Raw genomic sequence first — 14,772 nt, forward strand, 5'->3', positions numbered from 1 at the left:
ATTTACCTCGGCATCACTAACTGTAACTTTTACCAGCTAAAATATTGTTAACCTCCGTGCATAACATTAAAGATGAAAAACTCTGAGTTAGTTGCAGTTTTGTTGCAGTTTTTTAAAAGCAAGATAAGATTTTGTTTTCCATTTTAAAAAAATAAGGACTTTTGTAAATAAAACACAAGATCTGTAAACACAGGTTGAGAAGCATTTTGTTTAGATTAGATTAGATTAGATCAATGTCTTACATTTTGCCCATCAGCTTTTGCATTTAATCTTTTTTTTTTTTTTTTATATTTTCTTTGTCCATATTTTCTAGCTACACTTAAAGCCCAGAAACACAGTTTTCCCTGAAATGATAGCTGCTACAAGAGAGTTACTTCTGTCAGGTTTTAAGCGGTCCTAACTGTGAAGAACACACAAGTGGGGTTTAGAAATTATGTCAGTTGACATGTTAGATCCTTTTCACTGCGTCTCTTTGCTGCTGCTTGTGTAACATTTATCTGATTGGTCCGTTAGTGACAAGGTTACATTTAGGGGACAGATGTTTCCTCCAATCCAGCTGTAAAATGTCACTTTTTAAAGTGCCCACCCTTATTAAAAAGTTCCTGCTTAAGGAGTTCCCAGACTCTTTTACGGTTAAGGTCAGGTTACAAGCTTGAAATCTTATTTTTCATTTTTCCTGAGCTTTGTTTCAGCAGATCACACACAGAATTGTTTGTTTGAGATGCAGAGCGCATGCATCTGCTGGGTTGAAGCACCAAAATATTTTATATGATAAAAGACTAAATTATTTGGAGTTTTGAGCACCATTGTCTTTGCATGCGGCTGTTACACAATGATATATACACCTTTATGCATATATAGATTATTTGACATGAATTCAGTGTTTTGAGTGTTTTGTGCTGTGGATTGTTGCAGTGTTTGTCCGTTAAGAGCAAGAAAGTTCAAGCTGTAAAGTACTGTCAAGCTATGAAGAGGTTAATGTCAATACATGCAAGTTAATAACATTAATTTTCTTAGTATTATTTATTCATGTTTGGCTTTGTTTTCATTAAACTTATCTGTATAAAGCTTGTTTCATCACTGTGCTACAGCTATGACCAGCTTTGTGTTTATGTTTATACCTTAAGTGCTTTCTCCACTCATAGGGAAGGCACATGTCTCCTGTCCCCCATATCGTGTTGACGGAGTGTTTACCGACTTCGCCTCCAACCCCGGAGGATCCTGTCAGAGATTTAGCAAATGACCATATAGAGGAGACTCCAGCAGAAGACTGGACGGATCATGATATAATCCTCAAAACACTTCTTTCAAGTGACAGACATTCAGAAGGAAGTGAATCTCTTCCTCAGCAAAAGCTGGGTTTTTTAAATAGAGATTTCAAACAGGAAGTTGCCCTGCTTTTGACAGAACTGGAGATGAGGGTCGTGTCTCCTAGCGAGGCCCAAGAACTCATGACTACGGGGAAAATTCTGCAGATTCTAACTATCTCACCACAGACTAAAGAAGTCTCTGAAGCTGAGCTGAGGGAACGGCCTGTCCTCTTGCTGTTTTGGAGAGAAAAAACTGCCACAGAAGCCTACAAACTGCTGTACTCTCTCCTGGATTGGTCCAAACCAGTTCCCAAACCCAGAATAAAATCCTCTCACAAGCCAGTCCAGCAGGGCTTACTGATGGAGGCTCTGAGGAGAGGCATAGAAACAGGAGAAAACAGGCTTGTATTTAAACACACAACAGAACTGAAGTTGCAACAGAGCGTTCTGGAGACGAATAGCAGCTCAGTGGACGGCCTCCCCGATCGTAGGAGAGCGACACAAGATGTCCGACTCAATGCCTACAAGAGGTTGGACAGCTTGGAGGAAACAATTAGAGAGCTGGAGAACACCTTAATAGAGATCAGTGGGCATCCCACCGCTGAGCTGCTCTACACTGAAACAACCAGCAGAAGAACTCCTGCACACACAACTGGAAGTCTGACACTGGAGACCAAGAAGCCACCAGTCCCACCAAAACCATCATCTTTCAGCCCAGGATCAATCCAGGTTCATTGCATACTTGTGATGTGCAGATTTCTGCCCTGAAGCAGCATGCTCCTTTTTTTTCCTCCTTCACCTCTTCTCTGCAGATGACTAGTGGAAGTCTTTTCCGAGCCTCTGATGTCTGCTCCATGATTCAATCAACACCTAATTGTATTTGAAATTGAAAATGTGATCTAGAGGACAGACAACAGACTTCCTGCCTACCTGTCTGTTCTGTGCTTCGTGCTGGAGCTGCTGTCCTGCTGAGTCCTGAGTCATTAATTGTTTCATTATTGATCTTCCCTGACATCTGCTTTGCTTGTGGGTTTAGCTAATTTTACATTACGTAGGATGATGGCGTAGGTCCTGCAAATGACTCCATTTTCTTCAGATTTTCTTCTTTACTTTTCAGTTCTCTTAAATTACATTTCTTTCTGACCTTCGCTTTGCCTCTAATTGTGCTTTTTTCTCTGATGTAAAATCATTTAGTTTCATTTAGTTAAATTCAAAACATTCTGCACAATACTAAATGTATGTGCATTATCATTTTTTATACTGGGTCAAATTGCGTTTAGGGTCTCTTACTGGTAAAAATGTTGCATGAACAGTTAAAATAGACAATTTAGCACCCACAGCCAGGACAGGAACAGGAATCTATCCCTTTAATCCACTTCCTTTTAATATCTAATGGCCATAATTCGAATTTGTGATTACCAGATATTGCAAGTAGCCTTCTTTCAAACAACCTCCAGCTAAATGCACAAAGTCCAGATTAGTGATTATCAAAAGGCTTACAGCGTTTATGCATCAGCTGCCTCGTCCATTAAGTGTCCTGACAGCTTGCACAGTATTCCCTCATGTTCTGAATGTATCCTCAAACTCAGGCCCAGGCTGAAATACTTGACAGTCACTGTCATGGTGAGTTTCAGCCCTCTGATGTGGAGCTCGGGAGCATTCCCGTGGGCATGGCTGTGGATTACAAAGTCTTCACACATTATTTCATCACTCCAACTTCAGTCTCGTTGATCATTTCAACACGACCCTTCTTCCTGCTCTTGTCAAATGTTAGCCGCTCACCAAATTCGCAGGGTAGAGATCTGTTTTCATTCCCAATTACAGTTCAGTTTTTAATGAAAACATTTCAGCTGAAGTGACGGTTCGCCTATCAGTCTTTAAATTTTCTTTAAAATGCTGCTACACAGAAAACATGGTGTCACCAAATTTTCTACTTTGGCATAACAAAATAATTGGTCATTTAACCTTATTACAGTCAGTCCGATACTTTTCCTTTCAGCTACTGCCTCTGTATGAAGAGGAGGCACAGCTGGATGGAAATATGGCTGAATGTCTATTTGTTTCCGTGCATACAGCAGACAGCCAGTGGAGTAGCTTGGCATGAGAGATCATTAAGCAGAATGCCTCACAGATCCTGCTGCGAGGATGTTGAAGGCTACGCAACGTCAGTTCTGATGCTGCATATCTGCACTCTGTTCTTTGTCGTTTTCTGATGATAGATGGTGAAACTCTGAAGTGGATAGTTTAGTTTTATGGCAGCTACCATTTCAGATCTTAAAAATCTCATTGGTCTCAGGAGAAGACTTGCTTGCTGAAGTCAAACTCTATGCTGGATCGGTGTGTTTGTCAAGTGGAAAGTGAAGATGCTGTAGAGTAGAACTGAAATGTATCATGGTGTACCGCATATTTACCCTCTTCTCTCCTCTGGTGTCCTCTCTTTTATTCTTCTCTCAGGGAGGAAACAATTCCAGTGTTGGTAAGGCTGCCCACTCCTCAGCTGCCTCTAAACTGAAGCATCTGCAGCAGAACAGCACAGACAAGATTAAAGGTGGCAAGAAAGAGGACTTACTTACAAAGAGCCAGGGCCAGCAGCAGGTAGGATTTTAAAAATGCTTGATCTGGATAAGGATATTATGACCATAGTTATATTTTTGGTATTTGAAGATAGTTTGTGTATAATAAAGATTCGTAGACAGGGTTGGCCTGAGCCATCATGGGGCCCCAAGCAGAATTTGATTTAAGAGCCACCCCGATCCCTTTAGCACCAGCGGGGCTGAACTTTTACTGGTGCTTGATCCTTTCATACACTCTAAATGTAATGCACCCTACATTTGCATTATTTTTAACCGGCTTCCATCATACTGGTGGTATTTTCTCTGTGGTTTTTAGCCAGAAGTTTAGGAAAAACTTCAGTTTAATTTTCACTTTTAATAGTGTGATATATTGATGCGGGGTACTGAATTTGTGTTTGAAAGTAAGATAAACCACCAGAAGACAAGACAAAATTTATTTAGCATTAACAATTTAACCAATTGAATTTCCTTTCTTCTTAACATTTTTAACAGGGAAACGTGTGCATAAATGCAATGTTCCATTACAAAATAGCCTAAAACATTAGCCAGCCATGAATTTTCTGGTAGGCAATCCTAATTTAGATAGTATAAAATCAAGTTTTTTATGTGTATTAATCTTTTTCTTTTTTTTTTTTTTTTAAAGTTATATTATAAATAGTTTATATATGTGTAAACAAGATATCCTGCTTGGGGCCGACTCACAGACTTCATAGAAAAAAATGATACTATCATTTTGTCATCTTCCCACAACTTATACAGGCTTTCAAAGTTTGATTCTTTGAAGCAAGAATGTGTGCATCCGTTTATGAAACCCATGCTGTCGTCTACACACCAGTCAAGCGTAAATTGGCTTTTCCATCACTTTTCAGTGTCATTTTGTTCTCCTCACAGAACTATTGCACATCCTCTGCATGCTCCACTGCTCAGACTCTCTGATGTTATGTCTAATATTTAGGATATGAGTTCAAGACTGTTTTAGACAGACAGACAGTTGCAATGATTGATTTAATTAAAAGCCAGGTGAATTAATGATTCACTTTCATGGTAAAGTCACATTATTTAGACACTCTTATGTTTAGATTGTTGAAATGGATCAAAGGATTTTCTGCAGGCTCTGTCCAACAGGAAGGTGCATGATTTACAGGTCAAACTAAGAACCGTAATTACCTAGATAGTGTTTTTCTGTCTGACAGAATCTAAGATTAACTCTACGTGTGGCATTAAAGTCCCATTAAAAGTTTTACAATGTGTTTACTGAATGCATAACGTTTGAAAACTTAGTTGAAAAACTTCCTGAAGCTTATACATATGTCCTCATATGCCTGCTAGCTGTTTTACAATTTAATTTGCTAGAATATAAAGTAATGCTTTAAAGGTTAAGGGCTGGACATAAGGATGCTAGATGGTCTCCAGAGGCAAGGAAATTGAACTGCTGAAGCATGTCGGTCGCGCAAAGCCAAAAGGAGATTTTTATGCTATGTCTGTGCACAAGGGGAGGAAAAGCTTAATGTCAGTGTAATTTGAAAAATAACAGAGGCAGTGAAGTGCACCTAAACCTCCATAACCCACGAGCATTCTGACTTAAAGTCAGTTTTAAAGATTGTGGAGAAATGAACGAGTTTGGCAGAGAGATTTGAGAGATGGGGAAGTATGGAGGCTTTGGTCTTCTCAGTCTCAAGGAAGACTGGGAAGAACCTCTGCAATGCCATGTAATAACCAGCTCTTGAGTTGCTGGTAATCACTGATCATTTCATTTAAATAGGGCATTTCTTTTTCTGCCATTAAGTCTTTCAAGTTTCCTCTTCTTTATATTTCTCTTCTCCCTATTTCTGCTTTCTGTACTCTGCAATTTACTCACGCTGCCCCCTTTCTCCTTTTTACTCACCCTCTGTCAGTCTCGCTCATTCCCTGAGATTTTGAGGCTGAGTGGATGCCGACACTTGTCTAATGAAAGGAAAATTAATCCTATTATTTCAGAATGAAACTCACACGGCACAGGCTCTTTGTGCACAAAGTGTTCAAAACAGCCATTGTGAACGGCTCTGGATGTATGAAAGCAGTATCCTTAGAGGGACAGCGGACACTGAAAGCTGACTGACAGCAGAGGAAGTTGGCGCCAAACAGTTTAAAGGGGGCAACAAAACGCAACTGGATGATGAAAGACAAGGAAAAACAGAGAGCCGGCTGATATAAACAGGCAGCTGTGGCAGACTTGTTTTAAATCCTGCATTTCTAAGTAGGAAATAAGTGTCTGACAGGTTAAGCGCTGGTGGTGCAGGCGTCATCATGCATAGCACCTGAAGAAGAAGAGAGCATTTATTTGGAAAATAGAGCATTCTCCTTTTTAGAGGTCTTCATTGCAACATGAGACTCTTCAAGGTGTTAACTGAGAAGATTTCAGAAATGTTGAACACAGAAACGGCATAGAGCACAAAGCCAGATTACAGTTCAGCAGAGAAGAATCTGTCTGAAAAATCATTTTTCAGTACAGAATTGTTACAGCTGCCACCATTTTGCTTTGATCAGTCCACTCAGAAAAAGAAAAGAAAAATAGAAAATAATGCATTTATTCATAAAGCACTTTACATTAAGACTAAATCTCAAAGTGCTACAAGTTCAAATCAAGAGCTGAGCATGAACTCGTCACCTTTTTACAGCAGTGGATCAGTATACATGCAGCCTTTTAGAGCTAATTAAGAACTTTGCCCACTCTTCGTGCACGTTTTCCTGCGGTTTTCTTGTGCTAGACTAAATAAATTAAACCAACCCCTGAACCATATTGCTCCTGTAAGCTCACACCTCGTGATTTGCACCTTTGACTCATGTTTTTGCTCCAACGATCAGACTTACCCACCATGGGTGGCCTCTCTTCTCAACCCCCATCTCAAGGTAAAAGTATCTCTTCTGTTAAACCTCTCCCTAAACGTCACCCCAAACTTCAACCTACCTTCTCCTTCCCCATAGTGTTTCCAAATCTTCTCTTTTGTCTCCTCCTACAAAAGTACACTCTCATTTGTAGTGCATTTTGAACTGGGGGCAGTTGCAAGGTATACCCACACAACCTCACAACTTTCTATTAGTCTTTAGTCCACTGACACATATAAACATATATATGCATAAATATTTTTACCGTCAGTGGTAATATCAACAGCAGGTCGCATAAAAGGCAGCTGCTGTTCATCAACATGCTGTGAAAGCCAGCTGGAGGGACTTTAAGATATCACTTTATACCATCTACACTGAGCTAAAACAAGATGCTGCTTTTAGCTTTATGTTCATCATGCAATGCTAGTTTCTCAGTCAATCAGCTGTCAAATCCATCTAAAATGTAATATCTTAGTATTGTGGTCATCAGCTGACCACAGATGTTTTGGGATTGCAATTTGGTTTGGCATTTAGATTTTAAATGTACCTTAATGCGTGTTACTTTCTAACAACTTGTGGTACAAATAGTCTGGATATGAAGAGTATTAAGAACTATTCATGGGTTGGTGTTTTTTGGGTTTTTTTTTTGGAAGCCATCAGGCTTTAAAAGTAATCTCTCTGTGTTGGACATGTAAAAGTCGTTTTGATTGTGCTTTGTGTTGCCAAACTCACTGAAGTCTCACTCAGTAATATTAAGGCAACCCAGGCAGAGGGGTATCCTTCAAACCAGTTTTCTGGGTGGAAACAGACAGATCAAAGCTACAATTTCTTCTTGTTTGCTTTGCAACTGATCAAGCAGGACATGACATTGGGATCACTTTCATGACTCAAGGCTCTCTATTTCCTATTACTTTTGGTTTAAATAAAACAGGCTGGGTGTGGGGGATGGCATGGAGTCAGGATAGCTGTCATTTGGCAGAAAGGTCTGACAGTGTGAGATACGGGGAGGCTCTTTGCTTGCATTCATACACCAGAATAACTGTGTCATCCAGGTTTGAGGAGGCTTTTTCCAGAAGGTGGAGCAGCCATGCCTCACAAGAACAGAGCAAATGTTGGTGTCACTGTTTTTCTTGCAGAGTTTATCAGTGTAATCCCCTCCCACCTCCATCCTCCATACCCCTTCCAAAAAAAAAAAAAACACCTGATAAAAACTTCTATCCAACAGTTTTTGTCTCGTTTTGTCTCCTGCATATGAAATATGCAAACATCTGTCAGATGCATTCACATTTATAGAGACTAAAATGTGTTTTAAATTTCATGCTGTGGAAATAGTGCCCTCTTGTGGTTCACTGTTGCATTACATAAAAGAAATAAAGGTGTGGTTTTGTGTGCTCATCTGAACATTTTGAATTTTTTATTTAATGAAAATCATTAAAAAAAAAAAAAAAAAAAAAGTCAAAGTGAAAGAAGCCAACAGTGTGACTTGCAGCTGACCTCTTTCACTGTTGCACCTTGTCAGTGGTATCAGTGGTTTGGTCGTCATGTGTAGATGGTAGCCTGCATCACACATGCTGATATCCACCTGAATAACAATCTCCTGTGTTTGTTTCCTGTTCTGTTTTCACTCCCCGCCCCTCCACTCCATGTTTCTTCTGACACTTGTTCCTGTGGCGCAACCTCACCCACCCCGTCACCCTGTGTGAACCGTGCTGCCCTGCACCTCCCGGCCTGCCCATCTTCCTGCAGCAGTGAGCGACCTGTCCAGCCTCTCCAGCCTCCTTCTCCTCCTGTTCATCCGATCGCAGAGATGCACACACCTACATACCCTCCTTGCTTTACCAGCTCCTTTTACATCTCCAGGGTTAACTCTGAATCCCACTCTGTGTAGTTGTAGATGAGTGTGAGTGCGTATGTGTGTGCAAGCATGCTTTACACAGGCATGTTTGAGTGTAATGGTACAGGAAGGTATTGCAGGGAACGGCGCCCTCAACCAATTTTAAAGCTTTAATTTTTCATGATTTCCCATTTTGACCCCTGAAAACCTCATTTCTTTGCGCTCCCCCTCCACCCCCTCCTGTTTTCTCTGCTCCTGCTCTCCTTTAAGGCCTTGGGGACCAACAGCACCGGCTGTATTGAACCATACCTCTCTGGTCTCAAAGCAGGCATTTTTTCAGGCCGAGTGCCCTCTCCTGCAGCAGCGTTGGCCCCTGGTCTGAGGAAATGCCACCAGGAAGGGTCACTGCCCTCCTTGACAGTCTCATCAAACCAAGCAAAGGCCCTTCTGGCGAGCCTGTCTGCCTCGGGTCTGACTGCAGAGGCCTTGCTCCTCTCCTCTGCCCTCCGCCAGCGTCGCCTTCTACGTGAGCAGCGAGCATCTTCCCTCTCCAGCAGCCAGTCCTCGTCCCCTACGCCCACCACTACCTCTTCCTCTTCCTCTTCCTCTTCACCCACCACCCCTACTCCGTCCCTGTCCCCCTCTTCTCCAACCCCTCTGAGTTCCTTTTATTTCTCATCTGGAGCCATCAAGCCCAGCAGACAAAGCCTCGTCAGCCCCGGATTCAGCAACTGCAAGGATGCAAATGAGGACGTCACCCCTGGAGGCTTTACTGATGAACAGGAGGAGAACTAGGACATGGAGCGATGCAACATCACATCATGAACCATGAAAATAAATCATGTATATTAACCAAAAATATTTTTTTTTAACTCACATGTTCTTTCAGAACTTTTTAACTTCATGTTTTTCTTTTTGTTGTTGTTGTTTTCTGTTTTATTGGACTCAACATAGCATCATAAATGGACTTTCATCTTTTTTTCTTGGACAAGATTTCTTCTCTGATCTGGTTCCATGGTTCCTCTGTAGTTCTCCCACACGGTCCCACTGCCAGTTTCCCAAATAGAAAGCACACAAACGGGGATCCTTTCCCACCAGCTGCCTGCTGAAAGCTGGTGTGAAAGCCAGACGTATTCTCACATACTCTGTGGGATGTTAGTGGTAGAGTTAAAGTGACTAAACTGTAATAATAGACAAATAGATCTGCAATAATCACCAAGTGAGTCCAGTAGTTATGTACTTTCAAGATTACACTGCTCTAACTTAACTGCATCGCCTGGCCAGAGTGGGAAACCTGCTGAGAAAATTGTAAGAAAAAAACAAAACAAGGCGATGCTTGGTTTCTAGCTGTTTTGTGTAAAAGGGCATTAGTTGCTTTTTCTTGTATCACCTGAGTTTTTCACTTTGAATCGGTGCTATATTTTCCCCTCTGTTTGTACACGCCATGATGAGTTTACACAGTACTTCCCCCCCCGACCATCCCCTAGTCTTCAATGTTTAAATGCACATCGACAGATAAAAACAGTCATTAGAAACAATTACAGACCTTTTAATTAGGAGATTACAGTGTATTCACAAAAGCACACCGTAATGACTGGCCCTGGAACAGCACATCTGTGTTGAAAATAGTAGGAGGAAGCGTGGTTTCACAAACAGAAGGGAAAAATGCAAATGATGACTTGTACAAATGTTCATGTTGTGTATACGTGTACTAATTAGATAATTATGACAATCAGGATGTGTTCACAGTAGCATCGTAAAGGTTGCGCCGACTTTTTCGCACCCGACATCAAAACCCATCCCAAAGACTCAAGCACACACAGTGATGAATCATCACACACACACACACACAGTCTGTCACACATGCACTTGTCAAGCCAAGCTGTACAGCACAGAATCAGCCCGTCTTTCTTTTAGCAAGTCTTGTGTGATGATTCATTTGAAGCTGCATCTGTTGCACCACTGATAAAGAGCACACAGGTAAAATACCCCGTATTGACCAGAAGACACTTTCACCCTTAAAGGATTCTGATCTACCAACTGATAGGTATTTTCCTTTGAGACACGTCTGTCTTTGAAGCAGCAAGTCAGTCTGCTGCCAGAGTTTTGAGTCGTTTGCACATTATCCTTCACTGTAGTGAGCTGGTGACAAGTTGACGTGTTCTGAAGATAAAGAATGTTAATCAGCACATGTTTTGACAACAGATCGTTTTTTTGGCCCTTGAAGGTACTGAGATGTAAATATATAATGTAAAAAAAACGCAGTTTCCTCTCAAACACCAAATCCTTCAGTTTCAGCTCACAAAAAAAATATTTCAAACCCTTTATGAAAAGGGAAAATCGTGCACTGACATCATGTTAAATGTTGAAACTGAGAAAATGAATTGCTTTCTGAAAAAAGAAAAATATTCAAGAAAGTTGAAGGGAAAAAAAAAGTTTAGTTTTTGAGTTTGGTGCATCCAGAAAAGTTCACACAAAATCAGCAAATGATTTGAAAAAGGACCTAAAATTTCACAGCTCACAGCAAAGTGTGGAGGGATAATAACAGCTCCTAGAGAGGCTTGAGCCTAAAAGCAAGAACTGGCTGTGAACAACTTGATGTACAAATTGGAAATCCAAACTATCATTCAAGGGAATGATAGTTTGGACATAAAAAATGAAGAAATGCTACTCCTGTCTGTTAAAGCACCATTAATACTGAACAGTACAGACAGATTTGTAACATCTGTGGCACACTGGAACATATGTGGCCGGTTACAGTACCAGTCAAAAGTTTGGACACATTTTTCCATTAAATCCAATGGGAAAGTGCGTCCAAACTTTTGATTGGTAGTGCACACTGTTAAGACTTTAACAGTGTAAACAGTTCAGACCAGTGGTGTAGTGGTCTCTCAAGAAGGGGTTATACTCTCATTTTTTTGCTTTAAAAAAAAAAAAGAGATGCCGCAGGAGGGAGGCTGCTCGGCATATAAATATCTTTATTATGTCTTTGGACAGGCTGAAGTTAATAGAGCTGCTGGCTAACTGCACCACTGTGACATCAATAGCATTAGCTGAGATGAAGGTTGATGTGCATTTGAGCATACCCATTTAGAAAATGGGTATGCTTAATGCTAACTGAAAAATAAGTTGGTATACTCCATGTACCTGTGTATACCCTGAATTAGACCACTGGTTCAGACCCCTCACACACTGATCACACTGAAAATATTTTGCATTTCACTTTCAAAGTTACACTTGCTCTCCTCTGGCACCAAACTCAAAAGCAAATTCCTAGTTAAACTTTTTGAAAGCCATGTTCTTCATTCTTCAGCAGTTCTTCTTGTTGTCTTTGTACTATTTAAGTAAGAAAGTGGACCTTATTTTCAGATGACTGCATAGATTTTACACACCATCCCAATATTTTTGGGAACCAAAGGTTTTATTTATAACTTGACTTAATCTGGTTTATTGTAATGAGGACAAATCTTCAAATGTCAAGTAACTGAATTTGTTTTGGTTTTATTGCCAGATTTCTGAAACGCTAAAGCAGCCGGGGGCTTTTCTGTGAGTGCAGCTGGAGTTATAATAGAAATGAAGTATTTGGAAGCCTCCTGTCTGGAGTGTGTGCCTCGTGGCTGCCTCTTTGGAAGGAGATGAGGTCGAACAGACAGTCGCAGACAAAGTGTTACTTAGCCGCTGTTCACCAGAATGACTGTGTGAAATTGACTCTTTGTGACACTGAGATTAAAACATGTGCAAGGGGGGTGCTTGTGTCAAAGAGTTGGCAGCATGAGAGACAGGATTAGTTTGAAGGCTACTTTAATAAGGCTGGCTTTGACTCGCCCTGTCTCCACAAGAGTGCTTGTTATATAAGAAACCCCAAGAGACGAGAGGATGGGCTTGACAGTCAGAGAGACACTAATCAGATGTTCTTTCCCAGTCACACTCAGCTTGCTGGTGTCGCTCTAATAAAATCACTTTTTTTTTTTTAAAGTTATTCTAGGACAATTTCTGATGGGATTCAATTATATAAAAGAAAAATATGTGCAATATCTAATTAGCGCTCTTGTAGTTTTACCGAGATAGTGCTCTTTGCCTTTGACATACTCCAGCCTGTTTGTCTGCAAGGACCTGTTACCATGTTTTCCCAGTGCCTGTAAGACTCTCTTGCCAGAATTTGACAGATGATCTAGTATTGCAGTATTAGATCAGCATCACAGACAGAATAACACTTTTACCCAAAGACGAAGCTGAGAGAGAACTGGTTAGTTCCCATTTCTTTTTAACCAGGAAATCAGCACTTGTAATGCAGAGTGTGTCAGGTTGCAGTGGCGTTGGACTAAACTGACCCTGAGCTGCAAGCTCACAGCACAGCGAATTAAGCCTCGACCCTGGGTGCTATGTAGATCTGCCAAGCTGGTTCATGCCCCTTGGGTTTCTTATTTCGTGAAGTCAAATGAAAGAAATTCACTTACTCACACTGTTCCACTTTCAAACCCATAACTCTTGAAGTTAAATCTGCTGCATGTGCGTCTGGTGAGTGTTTGGGAGGAAGTATGCACGCTCAGTAGTTTTCCCTTAAGTAAAGTTAGAGACAGATGCCCCCATCTCACCCCCACCCTGCCTCCAGAAGTGTGTGACAATGCCCCTGACTTTTCTTTTTTTTTTTTTTTTTCCCAAGACAATTGTTAGCGGGCTGTGATTTCCACATGGCTGGAGGCTTCGGGCGTGTCCAGCAGACGTCTCTGGCAATCAGAAAAACTCATGCAAACTTGAAATGAAACATAGGAGAACTATACATATAAATATATCTAAGTGAGATGTTTGTGTATGATATAATTATGAAGAAAATGTGATATACATATATATATATAAATATATAAATATATATAGGTCTAGATTAAATTGGCACTGTAAAATGTCATCATCTCTTCTGTTTTATATATTAGTGACCATTTTGTACAGATTTTTTTCTTTTTTAATTCATTAAGAGAGATATTACATTTCACACTGAGATTATTTATTCATATGCAGAACATTTTTTATATTTGTTTAAAATATCTGTATAGATAGTTGTTAGATTCTGTAATATACATAGAAGTTCATTTTGAAATTTTAGGATGTTTCTTTACAAATACCGAGTTAGATTTGATGTAATCTTGACTTGTATAAGGCTTGTCCTTGAAAATGCTAGTCCAGCTAATCTGCACCTTAAAGTCAGGTGTAGGATGCTGGACCAGTGCCTATGTTTAGGAGCTTATTTTGCTACAATCAGTTTTATTTGAGTGACTTGTCTTGCTTTTTTTGTGGGCGGGCTAACCCAAATACCAAATGGGTTAGCCCATTTGGTATTTGTTTATTCAAGCTGTATTAGTGATGCTGGAGATGGTAAGAATCACAGATATTGTAACTGCTGTGAAATGGGCCCAAAAGCTTCATATGAGGCCTCGCTGCTTCGACAAAAGAGAGTTACTTGGCTTTAATTTTTCTGTCATGTTTGCATGTGAACAAGGATGGCGGCAATATGGAGGATCAGTGCAGAAGAGCCTAGACAACGGATGGATGTACAATTTATGTGCTTATACTGCTGCAGTTTGTGGCTTCAAGTAGCAGTTGAGTTAAGCTATCAGAGTTGTAAAAGCCACTAAGATGGATTAATATGGGGATAATTATTCTTTTGCCATTGTAATTTCTTTTTTCTTTAAATGAATCTACAGTCTATAGTATGTAAATGAGATTTTTACATGGATGTGTGGATGTTCAAAACTCTTGGCATCAAAAATAGAAAAACAAAATTGACTTGTAAATAGGCCGAGTCATTCCTAGCCAGAGGTTTTATTAATAAACTACGATGATGGATACAAAGGTATATACAAAACAATGCATGTATAGTCTCAAGCAAACGCACGGTGAAGTTGATTTTTAAAAAAAAACAAAAAACAAAACATAACAAAAAAAACAAAAAAACAATGTTGTCTACATGTTTTCTCAAAAATACGAGAAGGAATAGAGAAGAAGTGGTTCTGTGTTAGAGGTTTACAAACATGAAGAATGGCACATTATTTTTGGTATCTGTGACACAGGCATGTTCAGTCTTTCTGTGAAGTTTTGTGGCTGAGAGTGTTGAACATCTAGGAATCCGAACGCTCTAAACGCACCCCGACAAGAGAAGTCACCAGTGAAGACGTACTCCTTCCACAGAGTGATT

General features: G+C 40.2%; 1 protein-coding gene across 1 annotated transcript in view; it reads left to right on the top strand.

Moving 5' to 3' along the window:
* Nucleotides 1-9,377, top strand: part of srcin1a (SRC kinase signaling inhibitor 1a) — a gene marked incomplete at both ends in the record, with an annotated part of 106,550 nt that extends 97,173 nt beyond the window's left edge. The window contains 3 exons of the mRNA XM_079253108.1: nucleotides 1,146-2,039; nucleotides 3,765-3,905; nucleotides 8,853-9,377. Coding sequence (XP_079109234.1) covers nucleotides 1,146-2,039; nucleotides 3,765-3,905; nucleotides 8,853-9,377 — 1,560 coding nt within the window. The remainder of the gene's footprint in view (nucleotides 1-1,145; nucleotides 2,040-3,764; nucleotides 3,906-8,852) is intronic.
* Nucleotides 9,378-14,772: the final 5,395 nt, after the last annotated feature.

This window comes from Telmatherina bonti (assembly GCF_933228915.1).
Source record: "Telmatherina bonti genome assembly, chromosome: 14".
In the NCBI taxonomy this organism is placed as follows: Eukaryota; Metazoa; Chordata; class Actinopteri; order Atheriniformes; family Telmatherinidae; genus Telmatherina; species Telmatherina bonti.